The sequence below is a fragment of the Protopterus annectens genome, chromosome 4.part0 (assembly GCF_019279795.1).
Source record: "Protopterus annectens isolate FY-2018-M chromosome 4.part0, PAN1.0, whole genome shotgun sequence".
Lineage (NCBI taxonomy): Eukaryota > Metazoa > Chordata > Ceratodontiformes > Protopteridae > Protopterus > Protopterus annectens.
This window is the reverse complement of record NC_056733.1, coordinates 168,282,359-168,303,775: the sequence shown is the minus strand read 5'-3', so window position 1 is coordinate 168,303,775 and position 21,417 is coordinate 168,282,359. Positions and strand designations below refer to the sequence as shown.

General features: G+C 39.5%; 1 protein-coding gene across 1 annotated transcript in view; it reads left to right on the top strand.

Moving 5' to 3' along the window:
- Nucleotides 1-21,417, top strand: part of LOC122799228 (protein SCO1 homolog, mitochondrial) — a gene marked incomplete at its 5' end in the record, with an annotated part of 284,525 nt that overhangs the window by 106,606 nt on the left and 156,502 nt on the right. The window contains 2 exon segments of the mRNA XM_044068150.1: nucleotides 12,234-12,326; nucleotides 14,125-14,240. Coding sequence (XP_043924085.1) covers nucleotides 12,234-12,326; nucleotides 14,125-14,240 — 209 coding nt within the window.

Here is a 21,417-nt window from a genome sequence, read left to right as displayed (position 1 = left end):
AGATCATAGCCCATCTCATGTTGTTACCTTCAAAATCGTCATTTATTTTATCGATGTTGGTAGTGTTTTCACTAACATCTTTAACCAAACCTCCTTTAAGTATTGGTTTAAAGACTGTGCGTCTTTTCACCTCTATCTCAGATCGTATGTTCATCAAAATGTCATAAGGGTAACTTCTCTCAATAAACATGTCTACCAATTTTGATAGTTCAATTTCTAGACGTTTGTCATCTCTAATGAGTCTGGACAGCCTGACTTCATAATGTTCTTTTTTTGAAAAAAAGGATGACAACTCTGAAAATGCAAAAAGGAATTAGAATATGCCTTTTTTCGATATATACTAGACTTTAAAGTAGCTTCATCCTTTTCTTTGTACAATAATATGTCAAGAAAGTCACAGCTTTTACCATGTATCTTGTGGGTAAATTTTAAAAAGGATGCAGTAGTGCCCAAATAAGAAATAAATTCCTGGATTTCTTCCTCTGTCCCCCTCCAAAAATCAATATATCGTCAAGGTGACACAGATATAATTTTACCTTATGCATGAAGTCAGAGGTGAAAACCTCTTTGAACTTTGTACTTTAAAATTTACTTGCTTTGCTGTCTAATTCACTATTATGATTGTCATTTTTTTTTTCAATTGCTATTTTATCAGATTTTGTAAACATTAATGGTCCTAATGTGATCCCTAAGTAGAGTGGCCTTATTCAGTGTAGCAGCAGCAGGTGTTGCAGATCTCGCAGTCAGATAAGTAGGTTGTAGAAAATGCCTTTAACTCATGATGTAGGTAACAAACTCTGACCTTCACTTTGTTGAATCCACTGTCGAGTAGTTAAGGATATTTTGCAACTAAGAAATGAGCTTCATCTCACAAGCTACTGATTATATACTGTCGGACCCAAAAGCATTCTTTGAACTTCATTTTATATGCGTCACCATACAATAAGAAACCAGATGTAAAGCATTCTCCCATTCCTGTTTCACCCACACTGATGACACATTGATTATGAAACTGGATGTGATAGCTTTGATATAGACATGATTCAGTATTTACAGGGGAATAGAATAGCTGACATTTGTCAGTTAGACCCGTTCCAGGTGGATCACAGACTGCATTATCTTCTTCCTTTAGGAGACTTGCTGCCTGTGCTGCGAGTGTGGTACAGTAAATTCTCAGTTAATCAGAACTTATGCTTAATAATTTTGAAGCATTTTTCGGTTGAGTTGACCAAGTTTTATTCTTTTTTTAAGGATTTATGTATGTCAGTATGAACGTTGTTGTTGTCTTGTACTACCACAACATAGTCATCTTTGCTTTGGGATACTCTGCATTAAAAATAGGAGTTTATTTTTTGTGATAGTGCAGAGGGAAGGAGTAGTTTGACACTAGAGTGGCCTAGGTTTGCAGTGGCAGGCTCAGCTTTAGTGGGCCTATTATGATTGGAATAAATATCTGCTGCTTCACTTAGCCAGTACCACTCAGTATATGGTGGGGGGATTACAGATGGAGGATATGGGTGAGGACAGAAAGGTATCACCTATCCAAGTACACAAGGGGCATTTTGTACTAGGGCTATTTATGTTACCATTATCGATCATGTATGTTGGTTAAGTCCTTTACAGTAGCCGTCTTTGGAAAATTACATCTTTAGCCACCTACATATATCTTGGAATTCTATATATTTATGTATGTATTCATATTTGTGTGTTTGTGTGTTATGTATGTTTTATATATATATATATATATATATATATATATATATATATATATATATGGGTTCACTTCAATTCACTGAACTTTCAATTCACTGACTTTCATTTCACTGACACCATTTCACTGAAATTCATTTCACTGAAACTTCATTTCACTGACAACTATTATTAGCAATAAAATGGAATATTCCCCCTTCCCCACTGTAGTGCGACCCTGGAGTTAGAATATATAGTTAGGGGGGTGTGGTGGGCAGAGCCCCCCACTTCATTTCATATGATATTCTTACGTTTTGATATAATATTGCTTAGTAAAAGAAAAGTGGGGGGCTGTGCCTCCCACACCCCCTGATGTGGGGGGCTCTGCCCGCCACACCCCCCTAACTATATATTCTAACTCCAGGGTTGCACTACAGTGGGGAAGGGGGCATATTCCATTTACTTTGTAATAATACTTGTCAGTGAAATGACCTTTCAGTGAAATGAAGTTTCAGTGAAATGAATTTCAGTGAAATGGTGTCAGTGAAATGAAAGTCAGTGAATTGAAAGTTCAGTGAATTGAAGTGAACCCATATATATATATATATATATATATATATATATATATATATATATTTATGTATGTATGTGTTTTTTTTTTTTTAAATTAATTTAGAAGTATTGTAAACCACTGCAGAAAATAAGAGGAAGAAGTTGGTGCATTCTGTGTTCTGTTTTATTGTAAACCACTGCAGAAAATAAGAGGAAGAAGTTGGTGCATTCTGTGTTCTGTTTTATTAAAAGAAGTGTAAGAGAACGTTGGTCTTGTTCATGGTTCTTTATTTAATTTAAAAAGTAGAAGCTACACAATTGTAAGTATCTTTTGAACAGTAAATGCTCTTTAAACTACAGGCAAAGTTGTTCAGAAAAAAAATGTTCTGTGTAGCAACAGTATATTCAAAGTCTTTACAATCAGTATTTCAAAACATTCCAGACTTAATTTTTGTAAATTTGAACAGCTTTCTATAGCTTGAAAGTTTTTTTTCAGAATTCAGACAATGTATAGGAAGCACTTTTGTTAGCTAAATTTGACCTTTGTAAGTATAAGCAGATGTCCTTCCATATCACTGTTGCAGTATTCTTTACAGTAGGGATCCCCTGCCAAGGGTAGCCCGACATCTGGCCAGTATACCAACGCCTTTAGGTTGTAATAGGTACGCGTGTGCCACATGGCTTAGGGCATAAAGGTGATATATATGGACTTGCCATCCTCAGAACTTCAGTCTAAACACCATCTTTAATCGTCAGTCTGAGTGCTCGTTTGTGTGCTGGTTACCAGGCCTCTTTTCAGATAAGTGCCCCGTTGTGTTTTTTCTTCTGGGGATGTTCCTCAAATGTTGGTAAGAGATACCTACTATGCTAATAGAGTGCAGTCATGGGTCAGAGCCGCCTAAGATCTTTAGGGCTGGCATCCCCTTGAAAAAGAAATGGCAAACTAAGCATCTTTCTCCTGCTCCCAAAGATTCTGAGAGTGAATGGCAAAAATTCACTCAAGGTCTGTGTAATGCCCTTATGGCTTTGAAACCTCTTCAGGGAGTTTCTGTTGCTGTGCACCCCCCCCCTTGGTCTTCTATTCCTCTTAAGAGGCGTAGGAAGCAGATTTCTTTGGATGAAGATGTGGACTCTGATGAAGAATACTTGATTTATTCTTCACAGATTCCCTCTGCATTGGACTATGGCTCTGAGGAGGAGGAAACTATTAGCCCTGACTCTCCTTTTGAGGAGATTTCCTTTGGTGACACAGTTTCCTGAATGATGGAGTTTAATTGGGATTGTGCTCAGGTGTCTGATGTTCATAAGAGGTACCATGAACTTTTTCAAATGGAGTCTCCTAGGTCGTCTGTTGTCCGTCCTGTTTTTCTCTTTGTTGGATGCTTTTTGTACAGCTTCCCAGGGACCCAACTCCTTGCTCACTGCTCCTAAAAAACCTGACAGGTTTTATAAGGATTGCAGATTCCTTTATAGGTACCCATCTGCTGACCCTTCTATGGTGTGTCTTGCTTTAGATAAGCCATTTAAACTTTTACCTTCCACAAAGTTGCTTCCCTCTGACAAGGGCAGCAGAACTATGGAGAGACTAGGTAAGCAAGTGCACACTTCTGCTACCTTGGCCTTTAGAGCTGCAAACTACCAGACCTGTATGACCAGTATGTTTTACCTTTTGTATCTCAGGCCTGTCAGGTTATTTCAGATCTTTCTGACTTTGAGGGGGAAGGCTTTTGCCCTTTCTCTACTAGGGACTTCTTAGGTTGCTCGCCATCCTATTAAATGCAGCTATGATGCAACTGATTCCTCCTCCAGAGCTGCTGCTGCTTTTGGCTCTGTGTTGAGGTATTCCTGGCTTCGCCTGCAAACTTTGCCTGGTGATATTAAGGCTGAGTTGATGGATTCTCCTCTAGATTTAATTATTATTTATTTATTTATTTATTTGTTAACCAGGAAAGTCCGACTTGGAATAAGCCAATTTTCAGCGGAGGCCCGGCGAGAAACGCTTCAGACGCATGTCTTTGTAACGTGGGACGAAACTGGAGCACCTGGAGGAAACCTGCACAAATGCAGGGAGGACATGCAGACTCCACACAGAAGGTACCCAGCCAAGAATCGCACAGGAGAACCACTTGCTGTGTGGCAACAGTGCTAACCACTGTGCCGTCCGAGGTAATGAACATCTTTTTGGTGCTGCTTCTGCTGAGTTGTTTAAGTCTCTTCTGGCAATGAGTAAACCTTTACCAGAGTTAAAACATATATTTTTGTTTCACCTGGTCCTAAATTTCAAAGGAATTATCTTAATAAACCTGCCTTTGTCTGCAGACAGTCATGCCCCTTCCCCAAAGTTAAAAAGGATAGTAGAAGGGATCCTCCTGCTAAGTCTACTCCTTTTCCTTACAAACCAGGTGCTGTCTGACCATCCTTGCTCCTCTGTTCAGGCACATTCCTCTCTCTTCATCATTCCCTGTCCCTTCTTATTTGGTTTCAAATCACTCAGGATTCCTGTGTTTTTTTGCATAATCCACTGAGGGTATTTTATGGTTTCGAAATCCATTCCCCCTGTTTTGGGCGTTCTTCAGCCTCCTCAGGAACAGTTGTCCTTTTTTTCCAGAGGTGCTTCAGGATCTGTTGTCTCAGGGAACAATTCAGGACATTTCAACTCCTCAAAGAGGGGAGGGGTTTTACTCCAGAATGGTTTTGGTCCCCAGAAAAGAAGGCATCTGGAGACCCATTCTGAATCTGTTTCAGTTAAACACCTTTTAGAAGTTCCCTCTTTCTGGATGCTATCCCCTCAAACTTTGTTTTTCTTCCTCAGACTTCTCTGGTTTCCCTGAATCTCAAGGATGCCTATCTCCATATTCCAATTCATCCCCCTTTTTAGGAAGTTTTTACTTTTCTCTGTTGCTTCCTTGCATTTTCAGTTCTCTGCTTTGCCCTTAGGCCTCTCTACTGCTCCAGGGGATCTTCACCAAATGTCTCGCTCCTGTGATTGCTTTTTGCAAACTAAGGGGAATGTAGATCTTTCCTTTTCTAGACAACTCGCTCATTCAGGTATCTTCTCCAGGGATCTTACTTCAGCATCTTTACTTTGCTATTTGCCTCTTGCAAAGCCTAGGGTTTACAGTGAATTTCCAAAACTCATTCCTGACTCCTTCCCAGGATCAAATCTTTCTAGGGTGAAGGTTCCAGAAGGTCACAATGCTGGCATCCCTGCCTCCTCCCAAAGCTTTAACTCTGATTTGCTTACTTTCAAACACTTTTTCCTCTGGACTCCATTGCAGCTAGGCAGTTTTTAAGAGATCTGGGTTACATGGTTACCACATTCCTATACTTTCTCTGGCCAAGCTTCACATGAGAAAGCTCCACTGGTTCCTCAAGTCCTTGTGGCTTCAACATTCTCATCCTTTAGATTTTCCAGTTCCCCCTCTTCCCTGTCTCAAGCTGAAACTTGAGTGGTGGTCTCATCAGTTGTCCATCAAGCCAGGGCTTGCTGTTCAACCTCCAGTCCCCTCTCAGGAACTCACCACCATTGCCTCAGACATAGGATGGGGGCCTCCTTCAATTCTCCTGAAAGCGCAAGGCTTTTGATCTCTTTGTCAAAAGAATGACCACGTCAATATCAAGGAGATGAGAGCCCTTCTCCTGGCTCTTCAGGCTTTTCACACTCTTTTTCTTCCAGGGCCCCTCAAAGTTTTCACAGACAATATCACAGGGCTGTGGTACATCAGCAAACAAGGGGGGACAAGATCCTATCTCCTATGCAGACTAGCTCTTAAGGTTTGGGATTTAGCTGTCCAGCATCAAGTGACCTTTCAGGCAGTTTGCATTCCTATTGTGGCAGATTATCTGGGCAGGTCCGTAGCACAAACTCATGAGTAGATGCCTCACAGAGATGTGTTCTGGACATTGTCCACCAGCGGGGTATTCCTCAAGTAGATATTTTTGCCTCCACTCTGAACAGACAACTTCCTCTCTCATGCACTAGACTCCCATGTCCTCTGGCTTGGAAGGTGGATGCCCTCTCTTTTTCTTGGAAAGGGATGTTTATTTATGCCTTCCCTCCCCTTCCACTCATACCAAAGGTTCTGTTCAAGATAAAACAAGATGCTCCCAAAATCTTGTTGGTGACTCCCTTTTGGCCCAAACAACATTGGTTGCCTCTTCTGCATTTGGCCAAGGGCAATCATAGCAAGTTTCCTCACAGGGTGGACTTAATCACACAAGGCAGGGGGTCTCTCATCCACCACCACCTGCCAATCGACATTGTGGGTGATAAGGTTTAGCTTCCTTTTAGGTACCTTTATTCTGAGGATTGCTTTGAGTCTTGCAGGAGGTCAATAAACCCACTACCAGAAAATCTTATTTGTCCAGATGGAAGAGATTTTCTGTCTGGTGTCTTTTTCATAGCCTAGATCCACTTACTGTGGGAAGTCCCTTTGGTTCTCTTTTATTTGTGTGAATTGCCATAGGTAGGTTTGTGTATTTTTCTGTTAAAGCCCGCCTGTCTGCTATTTCTGCTTGTCTGCCTTTGACTCCCGCTCTGGTTTGTAGATTTGAAGTCAAACAATTTCCTTGTCGTTCTTCATATTAGGTCTCCTAGAAAACCTATTCCTCCTTCGTGGGACCTAAATTTTGTTTTTGAAAAACTGATTCAGGCTCCTTTTGAGCCTGCAGCTTCAAATTCTTTACAACATTGTTTTTGGAAGACTGTTCTTCTTTTGGCCCTTACTTCAGCCAAGTGGGTGTCTGAGCTGCAAACACGTATGGCTATTTCTGCTTTTTTGGTTTTTCATAGGGATAAGGGTGTTCCTTCATATTAATCCTTCTTTTATGCCCAAGGTGGTTAATGAGTTGTCTCAGTCTGTTCATTTGCCCACTTTTTTCCCTTCTTCACAATCTGCTAGTGAGAAAAATCTTCACAACTTGGATTGCATAGACAACTCCAATACTATTTGGAATAAAACCAGACATTCATAAATCTGAACAGCTTTTTATTTTCTTTCATCCTAGATCTTTAAGTTTGGCTGTTTCCAAGAAAACTGTTTCTTCTTGGATATCTAAAGACATTTCCTTTTGTTACTCCTTTTTGGAAAATGCCTATCCTCTTCTGTTAAGGTGCATTCTACCAGAGCTTTGGTTTCTTCAGGGACTTGGATACCACTTGTATTCTTGAGGCAGCCACTTGACTTCTCTGCATACCTTTACCAGTTTTGCCAGGGCTGTACTATATTGCTTTCTTGAGGGCTCTGCATTTCCTTCCTCCTCCCTTCTTTCTTTGTGAGCTTTTTTACTCTCCCTATTGTAAAGAATACTGTAACGGTGATATGGAAGGACATAGTACAGTTGTGCAAAATCTTCTCTTCACTGTTGCAGTATTCGCTCCCTCTCTCCTCCTCCTGTTTCCTTTTCTGGATGGAGTTGTTACCTCTGGGTGCCCTTAGATTTTAGTTCCTACTGGAGCTTTTCAGTTCCGAGGATGGTACATCTGTATGTCACCTTTATGCCCAATGCCGTGTGGAGGGAGCATATGTGTGACTTACAGCGTACCTATTCCAACTTAAAGGCTTTGGTATACTAGCCATACATCGGGCTACCCTTGTTAGGGGATCCCTATTGTAAAGAATACTGCAACAGTGAAGAGAAGGACATCTACTGTTATGGTACGATTTTACACAACTTTAATTTCATTGTTGTAATAATTATGAAAATTATGCCTGCTTCCATAATTAACAGTATAAGCAGTTAGTATCAGTTATGCTGTGCAAGTTAGTGTGCAAGTTTCACTGTCCGTTTTCTGCATCATCTGAAGTTTCAGGTGATGCTCTTGCAGGATTTCATAGTGATTGCCTGCAGTACTATGATGTATTTTTATATGCACTGGATCACTGCAGCCCCTCTTCAGTCATGGTCTTGTTAAAAGAATGATAAATAACTAACAGCAGCAGAAAAAAAGACTTGCAAAGTGCAAAATAGTTCAGTACATTTAATATTGGAAGGAAAATGTACAAAATTAAAAAAAATGATGAAATATGCGGCAGATTGTTGCAGTTTAAAGCTGGAAGTTATGTACAGTTATTTACAAAAATGTAGTACTGTGTAAGAATCAAGTGCAACACAACTGTTTTAATAAACTGGAAATAATTAATGGATTGTTTCCAAGGTCTTATCATACTTTAACTGTATAACTGAAACAGGTATTGTTAGGATTGGCTTGCAAGATAAGACCAGAGCAGAAATATTCCATACAAACAAGATGTATCAATGAGTTTATTAGAGTAACAGAAAGCAGGAAATATGCAAATATTTGCACATGTTGTTTCATTTTCCTTCTCTTCATTGAATCATCCTTAAAAATAGATTTCCCCATCCCTGATGTCATTGACCCTTATCGACCCATGACATCAAGGTAGGTTTAGCATGGAGATGTATCCATAGTCTTCAGTGGCTATACTTCCCTGTATACATGTAAAGCCTACATTAGAGTGTGGGTGCATCCATATGCACAGTCTACACTGACATCACTGGGGGTTTAGTGGAATATTTAGGCCATAACTTAAACTGTATGTGAAGCTTTTTATTAAAAAAGGGCTCTGTATATTGGGAGCGATGAAGGGTATCCATTTTGTCACTTAAACTGCCATATGCTACTTGGCAGTACTAGTATAAATATGGAAATAATGCATTCTTTCATAATGACTAAAACAGCTCGCAGTACCTTCAGTGTAGTACATGGACTGTGACAGTCTGTTTTTCTGTCACTTGCTGTGACATTTCATTTATAGGTTCATAGGTTTTTACTAGGCTAATGACCACAAGGGCCTTTTTAAGCCTAGCCATGCATCCCACATCTCTGACAAGTTTTGATACCCTTGATAAGTGTAAGAATGGGCCTGTATATGAACTATTTACAGGTTACCTGTGACCGTTAGAGACATAGGTGCCAGACCAGGGATGAATTTCCGGTTTCCCATCCAATTGTCCAAGTTGCACTTCAGTTGGGTTGGAGAGGAACTCTGCTTCACATGGATGAGAGGAGCCTGTTCCATAGACGGGGTAGTCTATGGGATACATGCCTATCTCTCTAGCAGGTCCTATTTATATCACAGGCAAGGTTTTAGTCTTTAGAACGGGTAGTTCTGATGCTGTTTGTTTTGTGGATATGCAGGAGATCCAGTAGAGTGGAGTCTAACAGTACCCTGTGTGCCAGGCATAGATCTACCCTCAAAAGCCTGTAGGAGACAGAATACCGGGATAGGGCTTGAGGCGGTCTGTATAGGACATTTTACTTACGCCCTGTATTCTTTTAGTGAGAAACCTCTGGTGATGTTCTATTTGTTTTATATGCCTGGTTAGGTACATACCAAAGGGGGGCATTGTACTCAATGATAGGTCTGATGCATGCCTAATACAATGGAACAATGACTTCCTTGAACTTAAATGCCATACCTTTGTTTTTAAGTTGCGTAACATAGAATGATTTCCTCACCACTGAAGACACATGAAGGTCAAAGGCTAGATTACTGTCTGTGTTCCTAAGTCCCCGACTACTGAGTCAGCTCTAAGGGGTGTGTTATCAGTATGATAGTTACCAGGGATGGATAACTTCCCAAAGGATACTATTATGCATTTCTTGGCATTTAGTTTTAGTCCATGGATGTAACACCAGTTGTTTGTCTATGTCAGCCCCTCCTGGAGAACATTTGTCAGTATGAGATTCAATGACCACTCCTAATTTGCAATCATCTGCAAATTTAGTCAGCCAGAGACCACTGATATTGGCCTTGACTTCTGAGAAGTAAATGCCAAAAAGGAGCGGTCAAAGGACTGATCCCTGAGGGACTCCACTTGTGACTGGCCTCTTTGTAGAGATGGACTTCCCAATTCTAACTTCCTGGGTCCTGTCTGTGAGCGATTTGACTATCCACTGGGTGACATATGGGTTTGTACCTAACCTGTTGAGTTTGTCAACAATGCCCGAGTGGCCAGGTCAAGGTAAGCAGTGTGAACGATTTTGCCCTCATCCATTGCTTTGGTGACCTTCTCAAAGAAGTCCACCAGGTTGAGTAGGCATGAAATGCCCTTGATGAAACCAGACTGAGTTGGGTCCAGTGTCTGGAGGTTTACTATATCGCTATTGATCATCTCCATGATAATTCTGTCCATGGCTGTACATATAAGGCTAGTGAGACTTTATGGGTCTGTAGGTGACCCACCCTTTTGCAGAGGGATGACTGTTGCCTTTCTTCATCCATGAGACACAACGCCTGTTTGCAGGCTGCAGTTAAATAGTAATTCCAGAGGCCCTGATGGGTCATGTTTCATGATATTTAAAAGGCATCCTGGGATATTGTCTAGGCCCATTGATGCAGTGTTCTTGGTCTTAGAGAGAGCATTAAGGACCTCTTCCCTAGTCATAGTAAGAGGGAGTTATATTTGAGGATATTTCCTGAGGGAAGGTTGAGGGGGAGAGAGGAGTAAAGTTGGAGCTGAATTTATCAGCCAGGAGGTTTGCTATATCTTCTGGCTCACTATAGGTGGCTCCTTTCACAATGAGCTCTGCACACAATTGTGTATTGCCTTTGAGGTTGTGGACATAGCTAAGAATGCTTTGTGATTGTCCTTGGGCCTGGGAGGCCCAACTTACCTCAGATTTGGGTTTGGTAGACTTTTTGTCCTCTGAATTATTTGTTTTGTTTGAGAGTGCTTTTATCCTGCTGAGTGCTGAACCTCCTCATTTTTGCCATGATTTTCTTCCTGCTGTTATACAGCCTATTGATTTTGTGATTCCACCAGTGTCACTTGTGTTTTGAGTTAGTTCTGTACTTCTTCCTGGTGGGTACAGCTGCCTCTTTGCAGCTATTAACATGCTTGTGTAGGGTGTTTGTGAACAGTTCTGCATAGACAGCAGTGTTCTCAGGGTTTATGGGGTCTTGACATTTTGCCAGGTTCTTGCTTAATAGCAGCAGGTTAGCGGTTAGCCTTAGAATAGTTCCTGAATATGCCAGGTTTAGCTGGGGGTCCAGGTTTTGTTTTTTTACTTCAAAAGAGACCATTTTGTGGTCTCAACTTGAGGAAGGCATTAAAGTAGGGGGTGTGCAGCAGTCTCCCATATTAGTGAGGGCCAGATCCACTATGGTTGCACCCCTGGTTGATGTACTGAATTGTCTGGTCCAGGGAGCTTGTGTTTACAAAATCTAGGAATCTCTGTGCATGTACATTTGGTGTTGTATAGGTTTCCCTGTTAATAGTGGGGTAATTAAAGTCACCCATGAATATGGTATTGGGTTGGATGGTTAGTGTTTCTAATAAGGTTAAATACATGGTATGGGTTTCCTGGGTCATAGAGGGGGAACCTGTAGTTAGCAAAGACGTGGTATTGGATTTTACCTATTTTGATTTGAACATGGAGCAGCTCAAGTACATTGTCCTGTTTGACTAGACTTGGAAGTATATTTATTTTTGATGTATACAGAGACACCTCCACCTTTAGTCCCTGCCTGTGAAGTAGCTGCTGTCTGCGGCTTTAAACCATGTCTCAGCGACCGCACATATGTCAGCATTCTCTAGAGTAAAATGTCTTTTGGTATGTATAACTTGGTTATGAAAGTATGCACAAGTAACAGATGGTGTTTAATACCTGCATTTCAGTGCACTGTCGACAGTTATATCTTTGTTTTCTTTCTTTTACCATGCCTTTTTTGCATGATGCCTGCTAAGTGATTAACAGTCTCCATTAGTGCCAGAGTGCCATAAAGAGTTGCTGATGTCAAACAGAAGAACCAGAGAAGGGTACTTCTGGCAGTATTCTGAACAGACAGAAGATCACAGGTCTGTCTCTGAATGCAAATTCCATTATTCAAGTTCCTGACATGTAGTTGACAAGGGTAGAGTAGTTGGGGGCAAGTTGAGGCAGGGAAGAGAGAAATTAAAAAGAAGCAGATAATCTGTAGTACAAAACATTTTAACCTACCATGCTTCTTTCTTATTTATAACAGACAAAATTAAAAGTTTGCCAAACTTGACACCTTTGTTCATCACAATTGATCCTGAAAGAGACAATGTGGAGGCTGTAGCAAAATACGTTAAAGGTGAGTGAAAGCCAAAAATCCTGACACTTTAATATTTCTAGAGCTTTAATGTGTTCGTAGATTACAGGGTACCATATAGTGCCGTGGTACTGAAGCAAGTGTAGCAGTTTAAGTTCATTTTGCAAATTGAAAATGTTAAAAGTATGTATAGTGCAGTCCCTCCAACAGTTCCTTTTCTTTTGTTAAACTCTGTGCATTATTTTAAAAAGTTAATTAACGATCTAATTTTAGAATTGTCTCTTTCCAGTTTAAAATCAGATTATTGGTCCCGAACCCAGAAAAGTCTTGTTTTTGGGACAGGGATTTTGCCTGTGCAAAGTAAAATATATATGGATACCTTTATGTAGGTAAACACACACACACACACACACACACACACACACACACACACACACACACACACACACACACACACACACACACACACACACACACACACACACACACACACACACACACACACACACACCCCTTAAGTTTAGTCATTTCCTAAGGTTTGAAAGTAATCGGAAAGCTGGACTTTTATTCTGCTACACATAGATGACTTGTTTTGTTGTTATGGCTGTTTAATAAACCTTTCTTACTGACCTGGGCTTCAAATATTTCAGAGTTTTGATTATGATATGAGCAAGAAAACATGATTTGACTGCAGATACCCTACATGTGGCATTAAGCACACTGCCACTCCATTAAAAAATGAAGCTTTATTGCCACATATGTTGTCATTTTTTTGCTTGACACTGAATCAAGGCTTGCAGTTAAATTGCTGAATCTGTATGTTGTGTTGAGTTGCTGCTTCCCTTGGCACTGTCTGTTGACATTAGTTACTCTGGAGAAGACAGACAGAGCAGGATGATCTGTAGCGGTCATGTCTCTGCCTGTTAAAGAGATGAGGGAAAAGGTCAGGTTTCATTCTAAAATGATTCTGCACCTGTCATCCCCCTCGGTAAGCTGAACTTCTGTGTGCTTCAGTTGCCGAAGGAAGGCTTAATGGGGGCATAGATTCTTCTTTAATTGCTTATTCATTTACATAGTTATTAGCATTGCTCAGTGATGAGAGCTTTTGCTTTTTGACCAGGAGGCCCACTGTTTGATCCCTGCCACTATCATTTACTCATTGTCTGCCTATAAAGTGTGATGCTGAGTGTGTGTCCCTGCCTACCTCAGACGTTTATAACCTAACATGGTTGCATTTTAACAACAACAGAATACAAGAACAAGGGAGGGGAGTGTAGCTTGCTATTCCAGAAGCTTGGTTCTTGCATATGTTGTGAAAATAGGAAGAGCCCACTAAGATAAATAAAAACTGATATAGGTTTAAGTGATAACAATGAATAAATATTGAAATGGTGACTGAGTGGAAACATGGTCTTAACTGTTGCTGTACTTGATTTGGCACTTGCTTCATTTATTTGAAGTTATCCTCACATTGAAGTGGTCTCTCCTGGCAGCTGTGTTTTTTGCTAACTTGTTCTAGCAGTGCTGAAGTTATGACAACGTAACATTTCTCTGCATATGCCAAGCACCCTTTAAGTGTTGTGGCCTTACTTTAAAACCAATATAGTTCTAATTTCTGGTAGGGAACCAAGGTCTGGGTTTGTTTTGAACAATTTAACATGATACAATTTGCATATACTATTACATTAGGTGTGTTGCAGGTATAGTGACTTGGCACTTGACGTACTACTTCTATTCTTGGGAGCAGAAATAGTCTGATTGCATTAATATGACCAGTAACGATCAGGTGTCACACTTCTAATAGGGGATCACAGTTTGAAATTTCTAATCTGTGTTTTAGAATTTTCTCCCAAAATGATTGGCTTGACTGGGTCACATCAAGAAGTCGAACAGGTTTCAAGGGCCTACAGAGTCTACTACAGCCCAGGGCCCAGGGACGAGGATAATGACTACATAGTGAGTACACTTTACCTGTTAATGTATTTTGTCTTCCATTTAGTATTGAGAAAATGCTAGTTCATTACTGAACTGGTAAATTTGCTGATAGAGTCCTAACTGCTATTATTTGTCTTCATTGAACTGCTTATACCATTCCAGTTTAAGGTCTTAAATTAACAGCATTCACATCAGTTTTACTATTGAAAAGGATGGGCAAACTTGTAGAGTTTTCAGGACGTGAAATTTATTGTCTTGAACAGCCAAGCTGCTCAGGCCATACCACAGGGGTAGACCTGCATGTGTGTTCTCACATGCATGCATGCACGAGTGCACAGACACACACAATTCACATTCTAAACAATAGCAAAGAACTGTCATAAAGTTGATACAGCTGCTAAACAGATGCTGGTGTAGAAGGTCCCAAACAAAGGAAGTAACTGCATATTTAAAAAAGTCCTCCTCTCTTTATAAAGCAAAAATAAAATAGATTTGCATTTTGTATAGAAATTCTGTAGTCAGTATGCCATGCTCTTCAAGCAAGTGCATTTAAAATCCTAAGGGGTGGAGGCTAGCTTACCATAGGACACTGAATTGTCTGGGTTTGACTGAGTTATTTTATTCCTTTGATGTTCAAGTGAATCTTTTTTTTTTTTGACAGCGTTTGTGGAGTTAAGTCATGTCTTTGACTCAAAAGGGTGCCACATCTTGGGTCACCAGTTGTGTGTTCGGAATAAGTGTAGTTAGAGTGCATTACTGAGGCTATCTGATGTGACAAGAACATCTCTTCGGAGATTGTTGAATACTGCCAGTAAAGAATTAAGAATTTTCTTTATTCTGCCATTAAAAAAAAAAAAAAAAACTCTTTGAGTTCCAGTAACAGCTTTGTGTGTGACACATCACTAAAGACTATGCGTTTCAGGGATTCATCCTTCTCCTGGAGTTGGAATTTTATAGCTGCTGTCATAGAATGGATTTTCTGGCCACTGTCTATTTCTTTAGTAGCCTGTGCAGTGACCTTGTCCTGTGCTGGATGCCAAGCAACAAGCATGGCATGTAACATCTAGTCAACTTTGCAGTCCTATTTTTGGCCCATGTCCATCTTACCTGGGTGATGGGGAGCAATCACCTGGCTGCACTGCCTTTGATATTTTCATGATGATAGAATGAAGATTTTTTTGTTTAATTCTGTTAGCATTCCAAGACACTGCTGTCAGTAGTAGCCAAGTCCAATCCCACATAAGAAATGTGCTCATGCTCTTCATGGCCAACCTAAAATGTAGCTTTTACTTGGGGAATACTGACGTGGCAAAGCTCTGTGAGACACCTTATACAAAGTCTTCCACCATTACAAGAAACAAATGCAGACTTGTATGCATGAAGTAAACTCCCCACTGCTTTCGGAAATTATGGCCAAATGGAGATAAAGATTCTGAAGCACGTTGATGAATCTTTTGGAAGTTCTTTTCTCCAAAGTCCTGCTAGCCATCTAGCCACAAGATTTACTTTGGGTGTGGAGTTTCTTTGTTGGTACACACCAACCTAGTGATGTAGTTTTGGCTAATATTATCAGTTTCTTTAAAGACATCATTGTCTTTCCAGCTATGTACCTCACCCTGTTTTGCTGATTCAGATGATATGTCATTAAGTTGCATCTTGTATTTTATTGTACCAATGGAGCTTTTCAGGCCTCCAATGAAAAAGGGATTCTGCACCCAGCCAGGTTTCCCCTGTCAACAAATGAAAGTAATCAAGTAAAATGCATAAGTAATGGCCTTGGTCAGGAGTTCAGCATGTCTTGTATGTGAATCAGAGTGGTGTATCTTATAAGTTTCCACTGATTCATGGCTATTGTCTTTTACTTGTGACGTGCCAAAAGACCTTCTTGTACTTGCAGTTTGAGTTGGGTTTGGAAATTCAATTCATACCAGTTCTTGTGTCATTCCATAGCTTTATCTGCTTGGCCTAAAGTTGCAGCTGTATCTCCACCCCTTCTTCTGTGTCCACAAATCTTAGTTTGACTTTGTGAGACTGAGGCTATTACCTCATTGTTGTACCCATGGCTGCATCACACCATTGATACAATGTTCTTTGTTCATTTCATCATTTTCTGTCTCATCTTCATTTTCTTTGTCTGCATTTTGTTCTTTGGCATTAATTCCATTTAGCCTATCAACTAATCATTGCAATTTTTATTGACATACTGATCCTCTGCATCATTCTTGAAGTTATGCACCCTTACACAAATGCCACCATAACCTAACAAAATACCACAACTCCAGTCTGGCTAGTGGTGACTTCACTCTTCAAAGTTAGCCCTTTTATAATGCAGTTTTTCTCTCATTTCAGAGTTGTAATTTGTGGTATGTTGCTGCATTGAATCACTCTCTGCAGATGTTGCCATTTGATGTATGTAATGCTGAAATGTGTTCTGCCACCTTTATGCTTCTTGTGGTTCCTTGCAAAACAGGAAACGTATCAGTCAGAGCAGAAGGAAGGTTTGGGTTCAATATGTGCCTGATGTAGACTGTAATCACAGACATTCAGCACAGAATATTTTGCCATTAAACCCCAATCTAATTTAACTTTTTCTGTTTGTGTCTAATTGTGTCTTTCTATGAGCACATTGCTACAAGGATTGTATGCTGCCATGGCCATAGTTTCAGTACTGAATTTCTCTACTGTTCTCTCCAGTTACATCATTGCTGAGTTTTCCACTGTTGTCAGTGAATAGCCTGTAAAGTGGCATATGCTAGCAATGAATAAATTTGCTTCGGTTTCTGATTGTCTCTGTGTTTATAATGCTTCTGGTACTGAAATGTGCATTGATTGATTATACGAAGTGCCAGATTTGAGTTCATTCAGGTCTATAGCAACTTTCTCCTTGCACTCTGCGACTAGAGACATTAACTAGGGGGTCTAATTTTAGGTTTGCTTTCAGGCTAGCCCTCACCGTTATCAGCTATGTATTTCAGGATAAAATACATTTGGTATCTTTGTTTCCTGTGCTGCCGAGCATTTTTTGCAGTCTGTCCACAGAAATATGTCCAAACGTAGGATGTAGTTTCGTTAAATCTTTCTTGCATGGTTATATTCCTTGAACTTGTGAGGACCATGTTCTTATGAAGATGTTTTTATCTGTAGTGATGACAAATCTAACCATGCAGTTTCTTTTATCAAATTATGTAAATACTTGTGAATTAAACTGTATAAAACTGCCATAAAATGTATTAAGTAATAGTATCCTTTTTCAAAATTTGTCCAAATTGTTAAGTTATGGAATCATGTTAGTTTACATAACCTTGTTAATCCGTGTATTCGCCTTTGCCTTATTGCTTGAATGCAATCATTTCAGTCTGTGTACTTGTCTTTATGTTTTGAATTCTGCCTTTGATTTTTTGGTTGAATGTAATTATTGTACTGCATTTGCTTGTCTTTACTTTTGTGGCTTGGGTTGTAACTGAAAAGGTTGTTCAGACCAGCTCACATACCTGGTTACCAAATGTAAATAAACAAACAAATACATTAAACACTAATATTCTATCTGTAAACCTGGCAGTCCTACTGCTGCATTTGTCAGTTTTTGGCATCTTTACCACCTCATGCAGATTCTTGTTCACTAGTGTAGATGTCTAACCATTTTCTCCACAAGCAGTACATGTGCATGCAGTACCAATCACAGCAGACCCAAAAGATTATACTACAAAAGTGTCTGCATCTGAAACCAGATCTTAGGTGGTTAAAGTGCTTCCCTTTGTTACATTAACTTGTTTACCTCTGTTTGGATAGTATTGAACCCAGTGATAGGTGCTGTGACATATAGCACAACTGGATCTCTCTGCTGTACTTATCTAGTGGATTCACACTCATTAATGGAGGGGGATCTCATCAAACTCTTACTTCCATCCAACTTGCTGCTTTGTTTCTGCCCTGTAAAATATTGTGTGTCCAGACTTCATGTTAATATTGTAGTGTCGTTTGCCTTTTCTTTAAAAACACATTTTAGGGCTCATGACTCAGAGCCAGAATTAAGTTTAAAACATGCTGTTAATGCAAATAGTCTCTCTTACATTTAAACGTAGTTATCTAACAGCTGAAAACAAGCACTGTGTCCGGTAGTAACATACTATACTTTGGCATCATCTGTACTTTTGCTCAAAGTCAACTATATAATCTGCCAGCACTAAGTGGGTTTGTTAAAGTGGACATAAATCCTCTGCTGAAATCTCCATTCCAATATCTTTTGCACTCCTAAGTAAGAGACATCACGACTTCAAATGCTTGCTTTTAATTTTCCAGTTCAACTTTCATCCAACACAGGTGTGGTTCTGTAGTTGGCATCCATCTTCTTAAGTCTAAAGGTTAAACCCACTAGTTGAGTTTTCAAGACATATGAAATTTATTCTCTTGAACATCCAACTTTTATAGTTAGTATCACGTAAGTGAACGAACACACACACACACACACACACACACACACACACACACACACACACACACACAAAGTTCATAGTCTGCATTGGAGAAAAAGTACCTAATCGTTAGAAACATGGGAAAAATGTTAGGCAAGCAGTCATGGAGACCAAAAGGTGCCTAACCATGTAAGCTTTTAAGCAGATAGACTAAAAAGTTCTTGCCACCCTTTTTGAACACTGAATAGTGCTCATCTCCCAAATTGAGTAGGGTCATAACATGATAACCCTGGTGTGAATTTGTTTCTCTACCCAATCATTAAAATTTGCCTTAACGGTAGCTAGCATAGTAGTTATAAGTGACCTGTAGTGTTAACTTACTCCATAGGCAGGGAATACATTGAGTTAAGAGCCTTATTCCTCCAGTGAGTATTGTCCATTTGTTGCTTTGTAGTTAGGTCCTTGGTGCAGATGCTTGCAGAGACAAAAGAAATAGAAGGTCTAATTGGATTGGGTCGGTCTTGGCTCAAAAAGTGATACATAGGTCACCTTAGATTTAATGGGCTACTAAGTGTAAGGAGAGTCATATTAATCTGTCCAGATAGATGAAGGATTTAAGGCCTTTAATTTTCTTTGGTAAAATCTTTGGAGTCCTTCCAGTTGCTTGATATGCTTGTATTTGTAAATGCAAAAGGGGGCATTGTATTTAGTGATGGGCCTGGTAAGGGAAGAATGCAGTGATAGTATGATTTCTTTTGATCTTGAGGCTATTGCCTATGAAATTAATGGGACTAGATAGAAGGATTTTAACATTGTGTTGGAAACATGATGATCAAATGAGAGAAATTGTTCCACTTAAATACCAAGGTCTGTTATGACCATGTCTGTGTGAAGAGGAGTGCCATTTAAAATGCATGAAGTGGGTGCAGCTTTTGTTTTTTTCTTTTTATGGAATGCCACTATGCACTTATTACATTTAGCTTGAGATTGTTTCTAGTGCACCAGTGTGCATTATCTAGATCTTGCTGGAACTGTTTATCTGTGGGTGAGCAGATATTTTCCAGCTGGCAGTCATCAACAGCTTTGGCCAATCACACTTCTGGGATACTGGCTTGGATGTCTGCAAAATAAATCCCAAACAGAGGAGGACCTAGTACTGATTCTTGTGGTATCCCACTAGTTACAATTTTGTGTTCCGAGTTGGTACCAGCAACTCTCACAACAGAGGATCATTTGGATAGCCCAGTTGCAATCAACGGAAAATGTAGGGGCTTACATTAAGTTTTGTCTAATTTTTCAAAAATACCAGCATGAAGAATAGTATCAAAAGTCTTGGTCAAGTTGATATTAGCAGCATGTCTTGAGTGACCACTGTCCATATCCTCTGTGACCCTTTCAAAGAAACTTACTAGGGTCAAGGAGGTAGGACCTGCCCTTCACAAAAATAAAATTAATGGTGTCTGGATCAGTTGAGTTGCCTTTGTCTACATAATACTGCCGATAAACTGTCACAAATTTAAAGCTGCAATAAGAGTTGCACACAAATCAGATAGTGCTGTAAAAGTTCCAAGCAAAGAAAGTAACTGCGTACTTAATTGAATGCTGTTTACATCCATATGCAAACAGTATAACACTGCATTGTACCTCTTAGTTTGTTGTAATCAACAATAGTTGGAAGTTACTTGCACCTTTGCAGGCCAATAATAACGCTATGCTTAGAGTATTATGTCTGCTTTAAAACCATACCTCAACAGGAGGCACTGGATTCTTGGAAGAGATACAGGAAAGGTTGACAGAATGCTGAAAGTGATGAGTGAAATGGACCATGAAGTAAGATGGTAAGCATCTGCATGTATGCTATGGAAACAGGGGCATTGGATGTAATTGGACTTGACTCACAAGTTCCTTATAGGCGGGGTATGAAAGATGGAGCTAAGCAGGACTGATGGGGGGTGGCCAGATTACCCAAGGATGATTACTGATTGGAGAAAACTTTTGTTAGAATTGAGGTGAAGATGCCTTACCTTTAAAGTAGGGAAGTGAGATCTTTGATCTTCCTTCTAGAGAGGATAATGGAGTGCAGAGCTAGTGATGGTAGAAAGACTCATATCTTGTTGACTCAGTACCTTGGATACAAATGGCTAATATCTTTAGTCAGTTGCTCATTTAGTTGAAACACCCTAGAATTACAATTGGTAGAAACTTCACTGAGTCAGTAGTACATAAAAATCTGTGTTTTTGAAGAGTCTTTGTTTTGCACTATCCCAAAGTGAGAGTTGTATTTTTCCACCCTCGGACCATTTTTGTGTATTTCACAAAGTTGACACACAAGTAAGATTTTGTGTGTGTGTGTGTGTGTGTGTGTGTGTGTGTGTGTGTGTGTGTATATCTATATATGTGTATATATATGTGTGTACATATACATATATATATATATATATATATATATATATATATATGGGTATATATATATATATATATATATATATATATATATATATATATGTATATATATATATATATATATATATATATGTGTATATATGTACATATAATGAAAACTCATTTGACTGAATCTCATTATACTGAATGTTAAGCTATAGACATGATGTGGGTTTCCCTGCACCTGTGACTTGCTTGTGATAAAAAGAATTACTGTAACTTAGTGCTGACTGTCAGAATACCAATAGTGATGTAGAAGGTAGTGTTGTAGTGTTTCTAAATGTGGGTATGTCTCTTTACATTTTTATGGGAAGTATCTAAAGTAATATGGCAGATGTTTTGTG